The sequence below is a fragment of the Ochotona curzoniae genome, unplaced genomic scaffold (assembly GCF_017591425.1).
Source record: "Ochotona curzoniae isolate NIBS_2020 unplaced genomic scaffold, NIBS_Ocur_1.0 contig_4792, whole genome shotgun sequence".
Taxonomy (NCBI): domain Eukaryota; kingdom Metazoa; phylum Chordata; class Mammalia; order Lagomorpha; family Ochotonidae; genus Ochotona; species Ochotona curzoniae.
This window is the reverse complement of record NW_024466389.1, coordinates 9,933,105-9,955,430: the sequence shown is the minus strand read 5'-3', so window position 1 is coordinate 9,955,430 and position 22,326 is coordinate 9,933,105. Positions and strand designations below refer to the sequence as shown.

Sequence of the window (22,326 nt, the reverse complement as noted above, 5' to 3'; positions counted from 1 at the left end):
GCGCCCTGCACCGGGGCTGGGGGGGTACACAAACCTCACCTTCTCCCCAGCTCCCAGAGAGGCCTGGGACGCGCAGGACGCGCGCTGCGTGCCAGGACTCTGCCTCCTCGCGCGCGCGCGTCCCGGGGGCCCTTCCCGCCCGTGGGGAGCCCCGGCGGCCCGGGACTCGGGGTGCAGGCGCGCGAGGGCCGATGGAGCTTGGGGGTGCAGCGCGGGGGGCGCGTGGGTCCGCCGGCCGGCAGGCGGCGCGCGCGCCCCGAGCCCCGCTTTGCGCGCCCCGCCGAGCGCTCGCTTGCCGCCGGCCGCACATGTGTTTCTGTTTTGTGTTGTAGCATTTGTTCTGGAAGCTCGTATTTACATTTTAAGTCTATCTGGTGAGGGGGCTGGAGCCTGCGCCTGGGCCGGGGGGTAGCGGGACGCCCTCCGATCCGCTTCCTAGTCGCTTCTCTTCCTTTTTTCTCAGCGTTCTAACCAGGTAAGGGCTGCTCAGCCACAGCCAGCAGTTTGCGGGGTCTGGGAAAGTTTTTTTTTTTTTTTTTTTTTTTAAGAAAAAAGGTAAAAAAAAAAAAAATATCCTGGGGGAGGGGTAGTGGGGGATGAATGAATAAAAAGGGGAAGGAAGGCGGATCCACGTGGTTTAATCGGAGACAGACAGAGATCCCATTGTTCAAAATCAATATAAAAAAAAAAAGGCAGACAGGAGGAGCGCGCAGGGACGCCGGGGGGCCCCGCGCACCGTTAAAGTTGTTTTTTTTTTTTTTTTTCCCTTTTTCCCCTGTCTGCGCGAGCAGGTGCTTGGGGGCTAGGGGCCGTCTTTATTCGGGTTCCTTTACTCCGGGCCGGGGGCAGCCCACCCCCTCCCTGAGAGATTTGGCTCTGGGTGACCCGAGATTGGAACCTTCGGGGTCCGGGCGACTTTGGGGTGTCGTGCCGGTCCCGGGGGTTCCTCGCCGCCCCTTGAGTGGGCTTGGGGAAGGGGGGCGCGCAGACAAAAGCAGCAGGTGGGGCGCGCTGCGCTCCGGCTCGGGGACCTTTAAAGTGTCCCAAAGCCTCCATCGGAGTCTCGGGATGGGGGGGTGGCCTTCCCCTCGACTTTCTGGGGGTGGGGGCGCGGAGAGGGAGGAGGAGCGGCTGGCAACTGGGATGCTTTGTGGACACTCGGAACTTGAGGGTGGGCCGGGGTCCTCCTGGCGCCCGGCTGCCCTGCGGGATTCCCCCGGGGGGCGGCCGGCCGGGCCCGCGCGCCGTTTCCTCTCCCGGCTCGCCCCCTCTCCGCCCACCCCGCGGCCGCCACTTCGGGGAGGGCCGGGAGGAAGTGGAGCCGGCGGCTCGGCCCGCTCCCCTCCCCCCGCGCGGTTTATAACCCGTCCATTGTGCGCCGCGGCCCCGTGTCTCCCTGCAGCCGCGACCATGCCCAGGAAGAAGGCGGCGGCGGCGGCGGCGGCGGCCTGGGAGGAGCCGAGCTCGGGCAACGGCACGGCCCGCGCCGGGCCCAGGAAGCGCGGCGGCCCGGCGGGCAGGAAGCGCGAGCGGCCCGAGCGCTGCAGCAGCAGCAGCGGCGGCGGGAGCAGCGGCGACGAGGACGGCTTGGAGCTCGACGGGGCCCCCGGCGGGGGCAAGCGCGCGGCGCGGCCGGCGGCGGCGGCGGGTGGCAAGACGGCCGGCGCGGCCGTGGTCATCACCGAGCCCGAGTACACCAAGGAGCGCGTCGTGAGTGCCGGGGGGCGCCCCTGGGCCCGAAGGCGGGGAGCGGGGAGCGGGCCGCGGCGCGGGCGGAGGCCGCGGGGCTGAATCATCGCCGCCGCCGCCTCCGCACAACAAAAGGGCTCGGGCCGGCCGGGCGCGGCCTACCCGACCCCGCGCGCGCGGGCCGTTGGCCGTTGGGGCGCGCGCGCCCCGGGCTCCCGGGGAGGGGGAGGGGAGGCCCGCGCGTGGGGGGTCGTGGCCCCGCCCCCGGCGCCGCGTGAGCGCCTCCCGCTCCTCTCCCGCGCCCGCCCCGGGGACCGGGTAGGGGGGACCTTGGGCACCTTGGGCGCGGGCCAGGCCCGAGACTGGGGGGTGGTCCCCTTCCCCCCCGGGCGAGCGCGGAGTGAGGTTGCGGGGAGCACGGTCCGTGCCCGGCCCCCAGCGTGCTCGCCGGCGGCTCCCGGGCGCTGCGGGGCGGGGGCGGCCGGCGCTCTGCGGGGAGCGGCGCAAACCGCCGGGGCTTTGAGGTTCCCGCCGCCTCGGCTCCGGCGCCCCGGTGGGGCGGGGCCTGCCGGCCGCCGCGCACGCCTCCTGCGGCCCTGCGCAGGCTCGCGCGCTGCCGGGAAGGCGGGGGGCGAGGGCGCATGCTCCCGGGGAGCCCCCGGGCTCCCCGCCGGTCGGGGCAGCCTCCCCCCGCCGCCCCGAGAGAGAGACAGAGAGGGAGGGAGGGAGAGAGCGCGAGCGAGCTTTGTGTGCCTCGCGTGAGCTGTGGGGTGCTTGCAGGGTGGGGGGTAACTGTGCCTTGACCCTCCACGAGGAAAGCATCGCCCCAGGTCTGATGGGTTTCCGTTCGCTGAGCTCAGGGAAGGCCGTGGCCCACTCGGGTTCTCGGTTCAGCCCAGACCTGCACCCTTTCCTGGCAGAACTGTTGCAAGTTTGCTGTGAAAGTGGCGGGGGTCAGAGCTATCAGTAGGGTGTCAGATACCCCCAGCCAGAGGAAGAGGGTAGAAACTTAGCGTGCGAGGTCTGAACTGTCCAGATGACATCACCTTGTGCAGGTAACGGCAGCGGACATGCCTGGTAAGCTGCCTTGGACAGGATCGTAGCTGGAACCCTGGGCGGTTAATGGGTCGGACGGTGGAAAGCAGCTACCGGTCCCCACAAGCCACCTGTCAGAAGTCTTCCCTGGGGGCTTGGCCGAGGCCAGGGAGTTGGAATAGGAGCAACACAGCCTTTTCCTGTGATGTCAGTGCCTTAGGACAGACTCAGAACGTGTGTGTGTGGGGGGGTGGCTTCCACGCGTGTCCCTGAGTTTGAGGTCCCAGCAGCTGTCGGATTGCATTTCACCCCATACTGAGGATCACCAAGTAGACGGGCTGTTCAAGGGACACTCCCACCTAGCCCAGGAGCGGGGTGCATTCCTCCCGGCCTGATGTTCCCATCTGAGAGGAAGTTGAAAGGTGACCTGTATGCAAAAATGGGACACCCATGCATGCTTTTCTCATTCTGGAAACCCCTTGTGTCTTGGGCATGCCTGCTGACATGCACACACAGGTGTGTGTCTAGTCTTGGAATGTGACTTACATGCTTGCGTGTGCATGAGTCGGGGGTTGAACTGGGAGTTGTTGAGAGGGTGGCTTTGAGAAGAATTTACGTGCATGCCCTATTGGCCACACTGCCCGTGGCTGGCGTCGCTGAAGCCAGGAGCTTGGGGTACCCTGCCATCACCCCTGATTCCCAAGTGCATGAACTTGGAACTGTGTTGGAATTCAGAGCAGCCAGGACTCGTAGGGGACGCCTGCGTTGCAGGTGGTGGCTTCACTGGCTGCGCCACAATGTGGGGACCCCATTCTCCAGGGCAAAGGTTCCCTGGGGTGGGGGCCAGGGCCGGGCCAAGCCGCTTGCTGTCTGTACCTGCTCCTGGCTCAGGTTAGCCTCCTGCTTGTTGCTAGCTTTCCCCGGGTTCCTGGTCTCTCTGTAGGTCAGTCCTGGGGATGCTGTCTGCTGTCACTGGCTGTTGTCCTGGGCAGTGAATCCTGGCCACGGTACAGGCTGCTGGGGGCAGGGGCGGGAGTGCAGCCGCACAAGCCCCAACTGCTGGGCCGGGTGAGGAAGCAGAGCCTGGGGAGTGACAGGTGGCTGTGTGCCCACCCAGGGTTTTCCGTCTGGAGACTGTCTCTCAGAGGACCTCAGCGCTGCCTGTAGGTCACGTGCAGTGAGCAGTTTGTCACCGTCCAGGGTTGACTGAGCCCTCGTCCCTTGTGAAAGAGGCATCCTTGGTGCAATCCTAGCAAACCCAGGGAAGCTGTTCCTAGCTTCTCCAGGCTTGGCAAAAAAAACCCTCAAAAATTGCTATGGTCCAGAAATCCCGTGCCATTGGTTGAAGACGCTCGCAGTGTTCCTGCTGAGGCTGCAGGAGCAGCCTGTTGGTCGCAGAGAGGCAATCAGCTGCCCTGGAGGACCTTTTGTTTGTTTGTTTGTTTGTTTTACATGCAAGCAACATTGCAGCTGCTGAGCCATGAGGTCAGGATTAGGTCTCAGACTGTCTTCCAGCCTTGGAACTTGGGCAGCCCTGATACCTGTCCTGGATGTCCCCTGAAGAGCTGTCAGGCAGTCAGCTGGGGTCCCTGTCCCCCTGAAGCCATGCCTGGGCTGTGAGTTAGGGATTTTACTCTCATGATTCCATACAGTGTGGAGGGAAGAGTTAAGACTCCTCATACAGAAGTCGGGGACAGGGCAGAGATCATAGAAGTTACTTGTACCTAAGGAGGTATGAGGAAGTTGGGCTCAGGGCGCACACCTGGGGAAGTCCAGGAATCGGGGCAGTGGGCTCGGGTTGCCCAGGGTCCCCGTGATTACCTTTTGTCAGCAAGGCTGGGTTTTGGTGCAGGTATTCAGCTGGCTGCCTGGCCAGAGCAGTGTCCATGGGTCACCCAGGAAGCCTTGGGCGGGTCCCTGCTGTAGCTCCGGTGGGTGGTAGCAAGCTTGGGCCGCCTGGTCACAGCTCCTGCCCTGTGCTGGGGCTGTCTGGCTGGAGTGTCTGCATCTCGTGTTGGGTGGTTGCTGCCCTTGAACGGATCTGGAGTGAGGGTCACAGGGTGGCATTTCTTCCCACCTCTGTTGGCAGTGCCTGCCTGCTGACTTGGATACGAGTCAGGAAGGGGTCCCTGGATTTGCTGTCCAGGGGGACCTGCCCCGACCCTGCCGCTGCAGCCTGCAGTGTTGCAGTCACCTGTACCAGCTCACAGGGAAGGGAAGATAACCAAGGGAAACTTGGCCCCGGGGCTGGAGTGGCTGTGCTCCAACTCGGGCCTTCTCTAGTTAATGTGGTCCAGTTCTCCGCTGCTGCTGTCTCACTTCTCTTGTGGTGCCGGTGTGGGATGTGTCCCTGCACGCTGGCCTGTCGTGTGGTGGCGGTGATGGGGGTGGGGAGTCTGTAACTGCAGGTCTGGGTCTCACTGCATCTCCAAGAAACAGAATTTATTGGTGGCAGACACATGGAGTCTTAAGTCACAAACCACACTGAATGTGAGCAGCCAGCCTGGGCAGTGCTGCCTGAGGCTGGAATGATGGCCTTTCGGCCTGTACAGAGCAATTCCGGAAGCCCCGGGAGCCCTCGTTCCTTTCAGCTGGGATGGTGGTGTAGAGGATGGGGCAGGTGGGTCTGTCTGACAGCTGGCAGCCTCAAGGGTGCCATGACTGGAGTGACAGCCTTTGCCACTCGGCTCAGTCGGCAGTGTGTGACCCGTGGAAAGCCACGTGTATAGGCGGTCCACAGGCCTCGCTTGTCCTCCTTTCCCTAGGGAAAGTTGACCACTTATCGCTGGGCTACCAGTGCCCCTTGGAAAGCTCCTTGCACAGTGGGCAGCAGACTGCAGGAATGACTAAGTGGAATGATGGCGTGGGGAGGGGGCTCCTTAGAGTGTGAAGGCCACAGGTGGATGTCTGCTGGCTTGGGAAGTCAGGTCCCTGTTGCCTGCCCTGAGTCACAGCAGGTGCCTCTGAGCGAAAGGGACTAGGCTGCTGTGCAGGGGTTGGGGAATGTCGGTCAGGGCCCCCCACTGTCGCGGTGCAGCCTTGGGAAGCTAGAAGCAGCTTTATTTAACAAGCTAATTCTTGTTCCTCTTTGTCTTCAGAAACTTGAAGGCTCAAAGTGCAAAGGGCAGCTTTTGATTTTTGGGGCAACCAACTGGGACCTGATTGGTCGGAAAGAAGTGCCTAAGCAACAAGGTATGAGAACCGTGTTTGAACCCACTGCACGCGTCCTGTGTGCTAGGTGTCCTGGGCGATCCTGGGGCCCGTGGGCGGGGAGGAGGGTCCTCAGTGTGCACACCTGTGCAGAGTGGCCAGGTGGCTTGCTCAAGGTGGCCACTGTCAGGACAGCCGGATTGGAATCCTGGTCTCGTGTTTGTCAGTTGACAATTCTGCCACAGTAAGGTTAGATAAAAATACCAACAGGACCCTTTGTCTTCGTTCCCTGTGACTTCACGACAGTGGAGAGCTGGCCTGTGAAGTGACACCCTAGTGACCGCCAGGTTTCATGTGTCACACATTGCTGGGGGCCGTGGTTCTTGGCCAGCTGCTGGAGGGAGCTGGCGACCCAGGGACGGTCTGGAGGCGTGGAGGGAGAAGTAACCGGTTGTCCCCACCCAGCTGTCCTCGGGAGACAGGCCGATCCCGGGCTGGAAGGCTGGCGCCTCGCCATCTCTTACGGCTTCTTGATTTTGTTTGGAAGGAGTTCCGCAGTTCTGCCAGCACGGCTTTCCCCCTTGAACAAATATTTGCACACTGCACACCCTGCTGGCACCTTGGAGGAGTGGCTTGGCCTGGGCAGGACCTACAGGCGCCACTCCTCTGGGATGTGCTGCCTGCGTGGTAACTGCATCCAGGTCAGGGATGAGCCCGCATGGCATGTTGGAGGCTTCTGCTGGCCTCTATTGCTTCAGTTCTTGTATTTTAAAAAAAAATACTGTGTTTTTTTTTTTTTTAATGTAAAACAGGTGAGAGTTCTTCCGTTTACTGGGTTACTCCCTCAAAGGGCTGCAACGACTAGAGCTGGCCAGGCCGAGGCCAGAAGCAGGAGTTTCTTCCTAGTCGCGGGTGGTTGCAGGGGCCCAAGGTCTTGGGCTGCCCTCACTGCTTTCCCAGGCGCATCAGCAGGGAGCTACTCTGCAGTGGAGCCACTGGGTTTTAGCCACCCCTGGGCCTGGGTGACCTGCTGGTTGGGGCCGGCCTGTGTCCTCGGGAGGCCAGAGGGACGCGGTGAGCCACACCATGTTCCCGTTCCCGTCACTGCCCTTGGCTTTGCTGTAATAGAGTGGCTACCTGATGTGGTTTTTCTGCTTTCACTTTCTCTTGAAAAGCCTTTTTTTTTAAAGATTTATTTGAAAGTCAGAGCTGATGGGAGAGTGAGATGGCTCACTTCCCAAATGCTGTAATGACCAGGGCTAGGTGAGGATCCTCAGCTGGATCTCGGGTTGCTGACAGGGACCTGCTGTTGCGTGTCCTGGGCTGTTAGAGAGCTGGATTGCAAGTGGAGCAGCTGGGAGCTGAAGAGGTGCTCCAATATGGGACGCATGTGTGAAGCAGCAGCTTAACTTAGTGCACTGTGGGAAGTCCCAGTGGGGCGTCTGGGGTGCCCAGGACACTGCTGGTTTTCTTGTGGCCTGCTCTCTTCGCAGCAGCCTGACTCCTGCTGTGGTCTTGGTGGGCCTGGCTGTGGTTGGAGAACAGTCAGTCGCTGTGGCCTGCAGGCACGCCTCCAGAGCCGTGCACGGCCCTCTTGATTCAGGAGGTTTGGCTGTGGTTAAGGGGCAGAGTTCAACGTTGGCAGGAGGATGAGAAGAGCTTCTCTGAGGAGGGGCTGGGAAGGACCAGGGGTGGTGGACTGGCCTAGGCCTGAGCAAGGAGGAAATAGCCCACTGGGGAGGTGGAACAGCGGCAGCTGCTGGAGGCGCCCCAGAGCCAGGAAGGCGGGGAGGGCTGGGCATAGGTGAGGGGTGTCTCCTGGGCCTGAGCCAGATGCTTGGAGTTGGGGGGAGGGAGTGGAATAGTGGCCAGAGGGGTGCTGGGGGCAGGGCCAGCCAGCTCCTGAGCCCTGGCCATCTCGGAGACCGCCCCCACTCCCCACCAGCCCGTGTCGGACTGCCCTCCATTCTTCACCAACCAGCAAGGGGGTAGCGTCCTGGCTTCTGGCTCCCAGGGACAGACCTTTGGAGAGGGACTCGGAGCCCCTGTTTTCCTCCCCCCAGGGGAGTTGATTTGTGTTTTTACTCTCCTCATAGCTGCTTACCGGAACCTTGGTCAGAATTTGTGGGGGCCGCACAGGTATGGGTGCCTGTCGGGGGTCCGGGTGCGGACGGTGGTCTCGGGATCCTGTGCTGCACACAGCCTTCTCATCACCACAGAAGGGAAGCTGTGGAGCTGGGGTGAGTACTGTGTGGGCCAGGTCCCTGGGGGAGGGCTGAGGGAGTGGGCAGCCCTGCTTCTGGCCCTCTCTAAACCCCCATGCACCCGCTGCTGCCATCCGGCCTCCCACTCTTTCACCTCCAGCAGCCTCTTGCTGAATGTTCTGACCAGGCCCTCTGCTTGGTGGCCCACCATGATAGCCCTCTGCTCTGGCCACCTGCCCCTGTGGGGGCACCTGTCCTGCACCAGGTCTGCAGACAGTGGGTCTCTGCAGGACTCCCTGATGGGCTGTTTCTGGCATTGATTTGTTTCCCCTGGGTGGTTCTTTGCTCACCTGGGAGCTTGGGCTGGTTCCTGTCCCCTGCGGGGTCTGTCCCTCTCAGCTGGGTGTCCTGCTCTGGAACAGGAAGCAGCCCTAAGCGCATCTTAGCCCCAGGCCCTTCTGGGGGCTCCTCACTGCTTCTGCAGCTGGGGTTGTTGGCGGATGTCCCCGCCTGGGTGGCTGGGCCTCTGGCTAGCCTGAGCCCCATGTGACTGCGTTTTTATTTCAGTCTGTTTGAACCATGTTTTGTGATTTCATGAGCTGCTGTACCCAAGTCCAAATGGACGAACATCTGTTGTCTTCCCTGCACCCTGCTAATTTTGTCATTGTGTCGGAGCAAAGCTAACCGGCGTGCCTGGCCCAGATTCACCCCGGCAGGCTCTGGGGGGCCTGTCGAGGCTGCCCCAGCTTTGTCGTCTCCCCCCTCCTGCCCCCGTTGGCGCCCCTCCTCCAGAGCAGGCTGCCTCCCTCGGAATCCAGGGCCCAGCACAGCATTTGATCCTGTTCCAACTTGAGACACCTCCATTCCTGTCTGTTGACTGTTTTGCTTGCGTGATGGCGCTAAAAACATCCTGAGTGCTGACCCTGGAGGAAGGGACAAGGCGCATCCCGCTGCCTGAGGATTCCAGAGTGGGATTCTGTTCCTGGGGTAGTGGGGGCCGCAAGTCGGCCGAGTCACGTGAAGTCAAGCCAAGCCGTTTGTGTCCTCAAACACTAGTGCCAGTGGCACCTGCACCCACACCTATGGGGGGCATCTTCCAGAGTGTGGTACTGGGGCTGCAGCTGGCCTTGTGTAGTGAAGGACGTGCAGTGGGTACCTCGTGGCAGTTCCTCCTGTGGACCTGGGCCATTCACCGGCCTGGCAGTGGGCACATCATGGCGAGACCCGCTGTGGACCTGGGCTGTTCACCGGTCTGGCAGTGGGCACATCATGGCAATTCCCCCTATGAACACGGGCCGTTCACTGGCCCGGCAGCCTCCCAGGTGGTCAGCCCCGTGGTTCCACTTGCTGTTGGACCTTAGGGCGGAAAGCACCAGAATGCTCCACCTCTGGAGCCCCATCCACCAGCCTCCCCAGGTGCCAGTGTGCGTGGGCTCCTGTCTGAGTGTGTGACGTGCCTCTGACTCTTCTGTGCCTGCGGCCTTGTGGTTTGAGGTTTCTGTGGGCCGGCCCACCTTGCTAGAGGCCATGGCTGCAGTGTGGGGGCCATGCGGGGTGGTCCCACCCCAGAGCAGCCAGCCAGGTGTGGTTTCAGAACTGCCCTTAGTCTGACTGGTCCCGGGAAGGGGTCGTTCCAGGGTGGGAAGATGGAAGGGGGCAGATGGAAGGAGGAATGACACATAGCACAGAGCCATCTTGGCAGATCCGCAGGGCACCAGGGTGAATGCTTGAGAACAAAGGGTAGTTTTTATTTGTATTTTTAAATTTTGTTTGCTAGGCAGAGGGAGAGTGTGAAATTTTCCATCTGTTGGCTCTCCCCAAAGTGCAGCAGCCAGGACTGCGTCAAGCTGGAGCCAGGAGCCCTCCTGGACATCCTGTGTAGGTGGCAAGGGCTTCGTGCTCGAGTCCCAAGTGCTGCCTTAGCAAGAATTGGGTGTGCAGTGACTGGAAGCTGAGAAACTGGGCCTCAGTCCGAGGCTGCGAAGTGGAACATGGTGTGTCCCCAGCAGCCACTTAGCTGCTGTGCGGACATCCACCATGTGGCATCTGAGTGAAGGGCCTTGGGAGTCGCTTCTCTCGGGACACATGCATGACGGCCAGATGAGTGGCAGAGATGTGGGAAGGTGAGGCAGGTCCTGGTGAGCCCCATCTCCAGGATGGCACTGCTGCCCGCCCTGGCTACTCTCCCCCACCTGCTGTTGGGAAGCCCGAGCTGGCCACAGCTCCTGGTGGGTGTGGCAGCAGGTGCCACGGCCCGCCCGTCAGTGTGTGTGCCATGGGGTACTCTGGCCACCTGCACGTTTCTCACTTGGCATGCTGTGATCTGCAGGTCGTAATGAGAAGGGGCAGCTGGGACATGGCGACACCAAGAGGGTGGAAGCTCCCAGACTCATCGAAGGGCTGAGCCATGAAGTGATTGTGTCTGCAGCGTGCGGGCGCAACCATACCCTGGCACTGACAGGTAAGGAGGGGCCTGGACAGGAAGCTGGGGGCCCTCCATGCGGGCTGGAACCACGGTGAGGGCCTGAGAGCTGCCTCTGTAACCAACCCCATGGGGGAGTCGAGGCCCTGGCTGGGCACACCCCCAATGTGGTGTGTGCTGGTTCCACTCTTGTGTCGTCATCTTTGGACACTCAATGCTGTTGCGTCTGATACATGGGCCAGTTTTATTACTTCGATGCCTTTGGTTCCAACCCTTGTCCAGAATGCTCAGCGGTGTTTTCCTTTCTTCCAGAAACGGGCTCTGTGTTTGCATTTGGAGAGAACAAGATGGGACAGCTGGGCCTTGGCAACCAGACCGATGCTGTCCCCAGCCCGGCACAGGTGACGGTCCCAGCTCCCGGCCCCCGTGCAGACTGCGGTGTGGGTTTCTCTTGCCTTCGGTGCTTGACTTCTTGCTGTGCCCTCTTTCCCACCATGGAGTTCATGGACCCTTCAAGGAAGATGGCCTAGACCCTCTCAGTAGTGTAGTCTTTGGAAGGGTTGAGTGTCTGGCCAAGGTGAAAAACACCCTGACAAGCCAAAGGAGAAGTCTGCCGAGACTGTTGTGTTGAGTGAAGGATGCTGTGTGCGTGTTGTGTGACCTCAGGCACTGGGAACAAAGGTGGCTGGCAGGTGCTTGTTGCTAGGTCGCTGGAGCCCGTTGGAGGAGTGAGGTATAAGCCTGGAACGTGGACCGGCGCACGGCTGCAGTGCTGGGCGCCCAGGCAGTGCCTTAGGGGAGGCTGGGGGAGCCCTTCCTGTGCTGAAGGGTGTGGCCTGGCCCCCCTGGCCCCCCAGTCCCCCGCAGGACAGAGCAGTGGGTGGTGCATCCCTGGGGGTCTCCTGTTCCATCCCCCTGTTCTCGGTGCACATTTCCAGCACTGGTGGGGTCCTGGTGGGTCACTTGGTGTGCTAAAGCAACTTGTCGCCAAACTCCATGTTGAATTTGCTGTTTGCTTCTGCTTTCTTGATTTTGAACCTTTTTTTAAAACTTAATTGAAAGGCAGAATTGGGGAGAGAAGCAGATTTTTTTTAAAGATTTATTTATTTTTATTACAAAGTCAGATATATAGAGAGGAGAAGAGACAGAGAGGAAGATCTTCCATCTGATGATTCACTCCCCAAGTGACCGCAATGGCCAGTGCTGCGCCGATCTGAAGCCGGAATCCAGGAACCTCTTCCAGGTCTCCCACATGGGTACAGGGTCCCAAAGCTTTGGGCTGTCCTCAACTGCTTTCCCAGGGCACAAGCAGGGAGCTGGAAGGGAAGTGGAGCTGTCGGGATCAGAACTGGCACCCATATGGGATCCTGGGTGCGTTCAAGGCGAGGACTTTAGCCGCTAGGCCATGCCACCGGGCCCTGCAAAGGCAGATTTACAAAGAGAAATCGGGAGCTTCTTCCAGGTCTCCCAGGCAAGAAACAGGCAGCTGGATGGAAAGTGAAGTAGTTGGGACTTGAACCAGTGCCCATGTGGGATCTCGGCACCTGTAAGGGGGGATTAGCTGGTTGAGCCACCACTCTGCCGTGAAGGTAGCATCTAAATGCTGGCTGCAGCAACGCTCTGGGATTTTGAGCTGCTTTATTTCTTGTTCACATCCTCAATTAAGACCAATGAAATCACAGCGCTTCTGCCTTTGGATAGGAGCAGATAAAGTCTAATTGAGGGCTTCCTTTAGGAAAAGAGGGTGGAAGTGTTAAAAAAAAAAAATAAATAAAGGGCCCAAGGCCCGTACTGACAGACAGGGTGAAGTCTGGGACCCGCACCGGCCTCTGTTTTCCCCTGACCCCTGTTGTTGTTTCCAGGCTAGTCCCTGAGTTGAGCACCCTCCGTAAGGCACCCTGCTTTGAACTGCATCCTAAACTGGGGGTGGGGCTGCACAGAGTTCTGCGAACAAACTAAGCTTTTGTGTTCTGGAAACATGGCCTTGGGAAGTGTTGGAACGTCTTGTTTCTAACCTGGTTACTGCTGCCCACCGACCTGCAGGGGAAGGTGGGATTTGAATTGGTCTCCTGGAATAGCTCTGTCTGCTGTTCTGTCTTTTCAGATAATGTACAACGGCCAGCCAATTACCAAGATGGCCTGTGGGGCCGAATTCAGCATGATAATGGACTGCAAAGGAAACCTGTATTCCTTTGGGTGCCCTGAATATGGTCAGCTGGGTATGCCTGTCTGTTTTCTAAAAGCTTTGTGATCTAGCTGTGAGTGGAGAGCCGACAGGCTATGGGTTGCACTTGTGGGTGAGAGGTGTGGACCATTGATCACAGATGAAAGCTGCCCCCTGCTAAGTGGGTCTGGGGCTTGGGGAGCGGCTGTGGCCGGGCTCCAGGGACAATGGCAGGGCTGGAGGCCTACAAAAGATTTGGATGTTTGGATGCGTCTGTGTAACATGGCTTCAAAGCTGTGGAACCAGGCAGCCGCCTCTACGCCATGTGGCCCCTCCCTTGAAGAAGGAGTGGGGTGTCTCACCCGCGCGGGGTGCCCTAGCTGCCCAGGGACTTGCTCCATCTTTGCTCCCCACTGGCAGGGCTGGGTCTCTGGGTCCACCTGCTCGGCAGTGTGACTCGCCGGCGCCCTCTGCTGGCCCTGCCCTGCCCCAGGTCTGTCGTGAGCAGCCAGCAGATGGCGACGTTTATAAATAGAACCCACAGTGACTCCTCGGCCTTAGACTGCAGGTGTCAGGGATTCTGAAACTAAATATACCTAAGTCACAAATGGATGGAGAACGGCCCCTCCAGCACCACCTTGCCTGCCTGAGTCCTCGAAATGGGCGTCCAGTACTTTCTGCTGGGAACAGGGCGAAAGCTGATTGGCTCAGCTGGGACTTGTGGGGCGGTCTTTGGGAGATTGGCATATCCCTGTCACCGTCCCTCCCCTGGCCCTCTGCTTGCAGCCTTACCTGCAGAGCCCAAGGGTTAAATGTCACCTTTTGATGAGAAGGAGCTTCCTGGTCCCTAGTCTCAGTGGTTTGCTCAGGTGTCCCCCGCATCCAGGCCTCGGAGGGCTGAGACCCTCGGACTGCGTGCCCATCCACCCTGTGCAGGAGACCACAGGGACCACCATGCCTTAGGTTACTCACTGCATGGCTGCAGTGGACCGAGCCAGGCGCCTGCAGCTCCACTCTGGTCTTGTGAGTAGGATACTTTCCCCTGCCATGCCATGCCCATTAGCAGGAAGCTGGATCCACTTTGGGGCAACCCAGACTTGTACCTGCACTGTGCCATGGGATGTTGGTGTTTTGGGCTGCAGCTGAACTGTGCTGTGATGCCCCCTGCCCTTTTTTTCTTTTTTTTTTTTTTCTTAATTCAACCGAGAGAGAACTCTTCCCCTTCCCCAAGTGCCCATAGCAGCCAGGGGCTGCACTCAGCTGGGAATTCGGTGCAGGTGCCCCAGGTGGGTGCCAGGAGCCTGGTCAGGGAAGTGGCCACTTGTTCCCCAGGGTCTGTGGGCATCAGCAGGTGTCAGGGCTGGGCCCTGTGAGGTGGGCTGTGGCTTCTGGCACCAGGCTGTAGGCCTGGCAGTTGATGGCCACGTCCTCAGGATCAGCAGGTCTTTGGCGGAGAAAGGCGTCCTGGCGGGGGCTGTGGGAAGTGTGAGCAATCTGTGCCTGGGATCTCGCACTCTTCTCAGTCGTGCCTTTACACTCAAGTGACCGAGGGTGTGGCATGGGGGTGTGCTCAGCCGGAGCTGGGACCACCATCCTAGCATTGTGGCTGGCAGACGGAGCCAGAGCAGGCCCAGGGCCAGCGAAAGCGGTGCTGTGGCAGAGGGGAGTGGCGGGGGGGCACATCCTCTCTGTCCCACTTGGCCTTGGCCTTGGCATACCATTCCGTCTGTCCTTTCTGAAAGTCATTTGTCTCAACCTGCACAATGGCTTTGTGAGGCACTAGGGGGCGGGACTCGGGGGGGGGGAACCCAGCCAGCCAGCCAGGGAAGGGAGCTGGCATGACCACAGGTCCAGACTATGCCATTCCCTGGGCCGGCTGGGCTCCAGCGGCCAGGGGCTGCCCTGTGCTGATAAGCACTCTGGTCACCACAGGCCACAACTCGGACGGGAAGTTTATTGCCCGCGCACAGCGGATAGAGTACGACTGCGAGCTGGTGCCGCGGCGCGTGGCCATCTTCATCGAGAAGACCAAGGACGGGCAGATCCTGCCGGTCCCGAACGTGGTGGTGCGGGACGTGGCCTGCGGTGCGAACCACACGGTAAGACACCTTTCGCTTCACGGAGCGCCACCGGGACACGGCGTGTGGCTGGCTCTGGTGTCTGAGCACGTGGCCTTGGCCGGAAACTGGTCCCAGGGGGACACCTGCCTTCCTCAGAGGACGCGGTGCCACAGGCATCACTGCCCGTCACTGTGTGCTGTGACTGCTGCCTAGCGAGCTGTCGCATGTTCACGTAGCTCAGGAAGCACACGGTGGGCTTGTAGCGGCTTCTGTTGGCTGGTATGGCAGGTGGGCAAGCGGCTACTTCGTTTGCTAAATGTGCACTGAACCGGGGCCGGCAGGAGAGTGGGGCACTTGTTCCAGGTCTTCCTCGTGGGTGGCTGGGGATTAACTAGTTGCGTTGTCACCTGTCACTTCCCAAGCTGTGCCTTAGTCGGCAGTTGGGGTTGGGAGTGGAGCAGGACTCACCCAGGCTCGCTGCCGGGGGCTGCAGGACCCCACGCAGGTGTCGGCTGTGCGCATCTCCTGCAGAGAGACGGGGTGATGTTGGTGTTAGTGAGCAGGGCTGGCTCAGCCGTGTGTTCAGGCCACACGGCCCCATTCTGGCCGCAGCCTCGCCTGTGACGTAGCACGAAGTTACACAGCAGGGCTTGCTTCTGATGATGAGAGAAGGGCAGACAGTTTGGGGTGTGTTTTTCTTTTTTTTGAAAGGTGGGCTTAGAGATTTTTCCATCAGCTGGTTTACTCTCCAGGCAGTCACAGCGTGCCCAGTCTCTAACTCTCCCGTGCGGGTGCAGGGACCATCCTCTGCTGCTTCCCAGCTGCGTTAGCAGACTGTTGGATCAGAGGTGGAACAGCCAAGCTGGTGTCTGACGTCACATTAACATTAACCTGTTAGCAGTGCCAGCCCCGAGACTTGGGGTTTTGGAATTGAGACGCAGCATTCTTGGCAGAGAAAGCAGCAGTGACCTTGTCGGGCACCTGGGGCTGCCCCTGCCCCCGTTGCCTCCTTCCCTGTGGTTGGTTGGTTATTAAAGGATCACAGAAGTGGAGAGAGACAGAGGGTCTGTTATCTCTACTCCCCAACGGCCACGATGGCCAGCACCGGCCGAGCCGAGTCCACACACTCCATCCGGGTGGGTGGGGTGGCAGGAGCGGCCCTTGTGCTTCCAGGTGTATCAGACGATGAGGGTGGAGCAGGTGGAACTTGGGAACCAGTGCTGGTGTTCGGGATGCTGGTGTCGCACGCCACAGGCCATGGAGCCATTGTGGTTGCACCAGGCTCTCTGGTGGGGCCGACCTCAGGTCTCCTTTCCCTGCAGCTGGTCCTGGACTCACAGAAGCGCGTCTTCTCCTGGGGCTTTGGTGGCTATGGGCGGCTGGGCCACGCGGAGCAGAAGGACGAGATGGTGCCCCGGCTGGTGAAGCTCTTCGACTTTCCTGGCCGTGGTGCCTCCCAGATCTACGCCGGCTACACCTGCTCCTTTGCCGTCAGTGAAGTGGGTGGGTGCTCTCTCCCTGCCTGCCCCTGGGCAGGGGCGGGGGGTGGCACAGGGGGAGTGTCAGGAGCTATGCTGGAGTCTTTCTTTCCTCCATGAATCGGTTTCCATGGGAACCCTGTAGCCACCATCTTGTCCCAGATCTTGGAGCCCAGCTCACTTTCTCCCTTGTACTGGTGGACTTTTGTAATTGGAGAGAGAAAATGAGCCATCGTCCATTGTGCTTCCAGGCCTGTTGGCAGGGAGCCACACAGAAGCAGGACAGCTAGGATTCGAACCCCCTCTGCTGTAGGAGGCCCCCCATGTTCCCCCATAGCTGGCCCCAGCCTGCCCTGTGGTGCTGGCATATCTAAGCAGAGTGTTCGTTTGTCAGCCTTGGTCCATTGTCCGGCCCCCTTGCTGCTGCCCTCGAGGTGTCTGGTCTCCATGGGAACATGCTTTGTTGTCTTCCAGGTGGACTGTTTTTCTGGGGCGCCACCAACACCTCTCGTGAATCTACCATGTACCCGAAAGCTGTCCAGGACCTGTGTGGCTGGAGGATCCGGAGCCTGGCCTGTGGGTAAGTGACAGCGGCTTTGGTGGGAGTACGCAACGGGTCTGTCCCTTCCTTGGCTCACTGGAGAGGCCCCTCACTTGATTATGGAATCCAGAGTGGCCACTGCAGCTCCTGGGACAGCCAGCCCTTCCCTGACCTTGCAAGAGGAAAGTCATTCTGGAGGTTTCTGTGTGGTGGAGCAAGCTGGGGGGCAGCCCTCCTTCCTGGGCCGCTACTGCATGGTCACATGATCTGTGAACAGGGAGCTTCCGGCATGTGGAGCGTGAGGGGTCGCGTCCTGGGCAGGACATTCATCAGCCTCCCTGTCCATTTCTTTGGAACGAGTTCCTCCCCAGTCCTGCCCTGGAGCAAGCAGCTCCATTGTGGGGTGGGGGGGCAGATGGCCGTGATGGTGACAGCAGTGACCACCTGTTCCCGTTTGCAGGAAGAGCAGCATCATAGTAGCCGCCGACGAGAGCACCATCAGCTGGGGCCCCTCGCCAACCTTTGGGGAGCTGGTGAGCCCTGGAAGCTCGCAAGGGCGAGGGGGAGAGGGAGGGGGAAGCAGCTGGCAGGGCTAACGCTGAACTGTGATGTGTGGTGTGGGCCACGCTAGCCTGCCGGGACCAGCACCTGCCCGTCCTGTGGCTGTGTGAGTCCTTCCAGCCACGTTGGGAGAGTGGGAGCCAGGCATTCCGTAAACCATGCTGGGCGTGGGTGGGTGGCATGGGGAGGGGTCTGCCCCTCGTGCTGGTCCCCCTTGGAGACCTGTTAGTGGCCGCAGTGCCACAGGGCAGGGCAGGGATGTGGCGGCATTCCCCGTGACCCTGGAATGTCCTTGGCCTGCAAATCCCATGGGTCTAGGCTGGCTCTCAGAGCATCCAGGGCATCTCCCACTGGTTAGTGGGGGGGCCTGGAAGTGGTTCTGTGGTCCACCATTTCTGTGAGTGTCTCCTCTGCTTTCCCAGGGCTATGGGGACCACAAGCCCAAGTCTTCCACCGCAGCCCAGGAGGTGAAGACTCTGGACGGCATCTTCTCCGAGCAGGTGAGGGCCTTCTCCGAACAGAGAGGGGTGTCAGGTCACGCCAGCTCCTGTCACTGCAGCTCACTGGGACACCTGCTCAGCAGTAGGTAGCAGGGTAGGGCTGCCCTTCTGGAAGTGGACAGTGTGGCCAGGCCATGCCGCTGACACTTGCCTAAGGCTGCCAGGCCTTGCCTGCTGGGTCACAGATGCAGTCACACACGACAGGAGGGTTGTGGGCCTGCTGGCCAGCCAGCCAGACCCCCATGTCCCCTCCAGGCCCTGCAGATGGCCGCTGTTGGCAGGGCAGGTGGTGTAGATGGTGGGATCATGGTTCAATTGGCTGTTTTCAATAAGGGATGTTAATGCCTTTTTTGTTTTTAATACTTATTTATTTGAAAGGCAGATTTAAAGATATTGCACGTGCTGGTTCACTCCCCAAATGACCCAGCAGCCAGAGCAGGGTCAGATCAAAGCCAGGAGCTTATTCCAGGGCTCCCACGTGGGTGCAGGGGCGTAAGCACTTGGGCCACCCTCTTGATGCTTTCCCAAGACATTAGCAAGGATCGCAAGTGGAGCAGCCAGGACCTGAGCTGGCCCATACGGGACACCGTTGCTGCAGGCAGAGGGGTAACTTGCACTGCCATGACACTGTGGCCCCGGAAACACTGCTTGAGGGTCCTGTGTATTCCCTGTGAACAGAGCCCCTTGCTGCCCTGTGGCCACGTGCCCTGACACACAGCAGTGCCCCTTGCCAAGGCAGCATGGCTTTGTCCTCACAGGTTGCCATGGGCTATTCACACTCCTTGGTGATAGCGAGAGACGAAGGCGAGTCCGAGAAAGAGAAGATTGGGAAGCTGCCGGAGTACAACCCCCGGACCCTGTGAGGGCGGGCGGCTCCCCCCCGGCAGCTGCGGCCCCGCGGGCACTGGGACCAGCGCGTGGACGCGGATGGGGGCGAGCGAGGCCAGTGCAGGTGCACTTCTGTTAGACCCCCTGAGGTTCCGTTTTATAAGTGATTCAACGTTAACTACCTTTTTCTGTATGCTTTCCAAAGTGGGTTTTTTTTTTCCTCCTCCTAATGTTTAATTAAAATATTCGCTCCTAGTTCTCACCATTCCTGTAAAAGAGGCAGAAGCCTTGAGCAATCTTTTTTTTTTTTTTCTTCTTCCAAATCGTGTTTTTCTCACTCTAGGATCCACATCCTAGGCAGCCCTTCCCAGTGGTAATTAGCGCAGTGCTGTCTGGGAGACGATTGCCAGAAACGGGGTCCCCTAGGGGGCCGGCGCCGTGAGCCTGGCCAGTCCCTTGCGCCCCTGTCCTACCTTTTTTCTCCAAGACCGCCCCACTCCTGCTCCCCTCCCCCTGCTGGCGTTTACTGCCGCCTGCAACCCCTCGGCTGCTCGTGGGCTCCTGCAGCATCCCAGATTCTGGCATGTCCCCCTGGTGGGGGCTGGGGTATGTATGCAGTCATTTTTATCTCCTTTAGCTATCAAAGTCTAGATGCAAATCAGGTGATGGGGACACTTCTGTGTCTGCCTGGGGGACTGGCTGTGCGGCCCCCCCTCCCTGCGGCCAGGGTGCGGCCCTGCCGAGAGACCGAGGAGCAGCAGTGCCAGCAGCCATGCAAAGAAGGACCGGCCACTCCGCTCTGCCCGCTGGACCCGCCCGATCCCACCACACTGTTCCCTGCTCGGCTGGCGGTAGCTGTGCGTACTCGGCTGCGGTACCAAATAGTTGGGGTTACCGAAGAGGCCCCGCCCCGCCACATGTAGGCGTGGACAGCACGGCTGCCGCCCGTCTCCCTGCCAAGTGCCCTGTGCCCGAGCTCGTCACTGGCATCGTGTGCCCTGCGGTGATGAGGTGCCTTCCCCGGAACCCTCCTCTCCCTCGGGCCCGTGTGCCGTGGCAGCCCTGGTTGGCAGAGGGTCTGGACTGGTTTGGGTGCTTTAAGTAGACTTGTAGTTGCGCGGTGCTTCTGGGAAGATGGGGAAGGGCTTGGGCGTGAGACTCGGGTGGATGGAAAAGTGATTACTGGTCTTTTTGGAAAACTTTGGCTTTTTGCTATTATTACCGCTTGTCACTGTCCATGTTAAAATGCCAAAAATGATCCTAGTCATTGTTGCTTTTTTTTCCTATTTTCCCACTCCGGCCACCTGCAGGGGCTGCTCCTGTGGGCTGTGGCTGGCACCTGCTCCGGCCTGGAACCGCCCCGGGCTTCACAGAGGGCAAGGTGGCACCTTGCAGGCTGCCTTCACGCTCAGCTCTGTTGACCTGGTCCCAGCAGCTTTGGGGCCTCTGCTGGCCTGACCCGATGGACCCACACCACCATCGCACTCTTGTGGGACCTGCTGACTGCCGCGAGCTCTTCGCTGGCTCGGGGCTCGGACGGAGTGCCCTCCCGAGAAGGTTAAGCGCACAGTTGCAGAGGCCGAGCTGGGCCTGGAGCTTCCGGTGGGTGAAACGGACCAGCCACTGCAGCCCCTTCACGCCTGCCGCCCTGCTCCTCCCCTGCCATCCCCTCCTGCTTCAGAGCTGGAACTGAAGTTCCTTCCGAGAAGGAGGGTTGGCTCCTGCACTCCTGGAGAGGGACACGTGGCTCCACTCCCCGCAGCCAGGCTGCTGTACTGACCCCCGCTAGCGGGCGAAGTGGACCTGGACGGGCTAGAGGGAATGAAGTCTGAGGGCGGGGCGGGGCGGGGGGCGCGGTTCGGTTGAAGGTGCCTGGTTTAGTGCTGTAATTGTCTTATTTTTTTTTATATATATATTTCTTGGAGTCAACATTTTGAATAAACTGCATCATTGTTTACTCGGTCTTGGCTCTTGTGTTTGGTTGGCAGTGGAACGAGGCAGGTGCAGCCAGTCTGGGGCTCGGCACCCCTGGGAACTTCGGGCAGGGAGAAGGGGCACCCCAACGCTGCTGCTGGAGGCAGGGCTAGGGTGGGTTGTCCAATTTGGAGGTTTGGTTTTCTATCTTGCTGGAAGATCCTGTCAGTGTGGGCATGTCCAGGAACGTGGCTGACATGTGCCAGGGGACTTGATTGTGTGCGACTGGATTGAGGGGTGAGTTTTTGGCATAGATTTGAAGCCTGTGCCCAAATTTTTGGAGACCGTTATTCCTCCTAGCTCTATCCTGTTCAGTGCAGGCTGTTCCCTTTGGGATGTGTGCCTGAATGCCCACCAGGGGGCAGCAGATGGCCAGTTCCACCCCACTTAATGGGTCCTGGGCTGCTCCGTGCTCACTGCCCGTTGGTGGTTGGGGAACAGGGCAGGACCAAGAGGCAGGATGCCTGAGCCCAGGAGCTGAAAGCCCTGGTCAGGCTCTTCACGGCCCTGCCCAAGTCACTGCCACAGTGGAAGGTCACACAGGACTGTAGTACGCCAAGGATGACAGCAGGAGGTCCTCTAGCATCACCACCTGCCACTCGTGGAGAATGGAAGAAGCCCAAAGTTGTAGTACGTGAGGCTCAAGCCCACTGGCTTCCTTCCCAAGTGCCCAGAGCACCTAGAGCAGTACCAGGTCAGAGCCTGGAAGCAGCACCAAGTTGGCTGGCCAGCTTTGCTCACTTCTGGCAGGAGCAGAGTACCAAGAGGCCTGCGTTGGCAGGTGAGGCCCGAGCTGTCCCATAGCAGCACATGTCACAGGGTGGGGCCAGCCCAGCTTCTGCTGAGGACCAGCAGATCCCAGCTTGCCCCAGATGTGCTGACAAGCAGGAGTCTGGGATGATACTGCCAGGGCCCAGGGAGTAACGAGAAGGGGTTAGCCCTGCTGAGGCTCCTGGGCAAGTGCATGGGGGGCTTAGAGCAGAAGTGTTCTCCTGTGGCCCTGGGCAGGAGGCAGTCCTCGTGGAGTGGCCCTTCCCTGCTCCCTAGCGATGGCTCCAGCCTCTCCACACCAGCTTGCATGCCGACTTGCAGTGCACGGTCAGCCGACTCAGCCCTTGACATCTGCACCACTGCTAAGGCTTGTTCTGTGTCAGCCCGGCCAGTGTAGACCCTGAACCCCGAGGCTCCACACTCACGGCGCAGGAGGCTTCCCAACTGCCCAGATGGTGGGCACACGCGGGAGGCCAGGATCCAGAACTAGTCGCCTGCATAGCACGCTGCAACCATCCGCCCCTCAGTCCCCACTGTCCTGTGTGACCTCAGGCAAGTTACAGCCCTGAGCAGGTGCACAGAACCCCTCTCCCTTGGGGACAGGGATGACCAGGACAGGGCTTCACCATGCCAGGCCTGCCAACCACAATCACAGGGTTCAGGCAGGCAGGGGCATGACCCTCCCACACCAAGGACTGCAAGTGCGTTCCATTCTCACACCCTGCAAAGACATGAGCTGAGAAACGCGCAGCCTGGACTGGGCCTAGGCTCAGCTCTGTGCCCCACTTAACCGTGCGATGGGAACCAGCTGGTTGGCTACCTTGCGGTCTGGAGGGTGTTGCTGGGAGTCATGGTGAAGGCAAGGCCCTCATTTAGTCTGCCATTGAGAGGGGACCAGATGGACACAAACTGGAGTGTTCCTGAGGTGGCCGCTGCAGGCTCAGTGTGT

General features: G+C 60.0%; 1 protein-coding gene across 2 annotated transcripts; it reads left to right on the top strand.

The window, feature by feature from the left end:
- Nucleotides 1-341: 341 nt before the first annotated feature.
- Nucleotides 342-20,594, top strand: RCC2 (regulator of chromosome condensation 2). 2 transcript variants are annotated; one of them, XM_040987978.1, is made up of 13 exons: nt 342-475; nt 1,403-1,710; nt 5,823-5,916; nt 7,971-8,114; nt 10,408-10,539; nt 10,813-10,901; nt 12,605-12,719; nt 14,597-14,763; nt 16,047-16,227; nt 16,677-16,782; nt 17,204-17,276; nt 17,727-17,804; nt 18,563-20,594. In XM_040987978.1, exons 2-13 carry the CDS (start codon nt 1,411-1,413, stop codon nt 18,665-18,667), a joined length of 1,584 nt encoding a protein of 527 aa, XP_040843912.1. In that variant the 5' UTR covers nt 342-475; nt 1,403-1,410; the 3' UTR covers nt 18,668-20,594. The 2 variants fall into 2 exon arrangements, with proteins under 2 accessions (XP_040843912.1, XP_040843913.1); XM_040987979.1 differs by lacking the exon at nt 342-475 and having other exon boundaries at nt 1,370-1,710.
- The last annotated feature ends 1,732 nt before the right edge of the window (nt 20,595-22,326 follow it).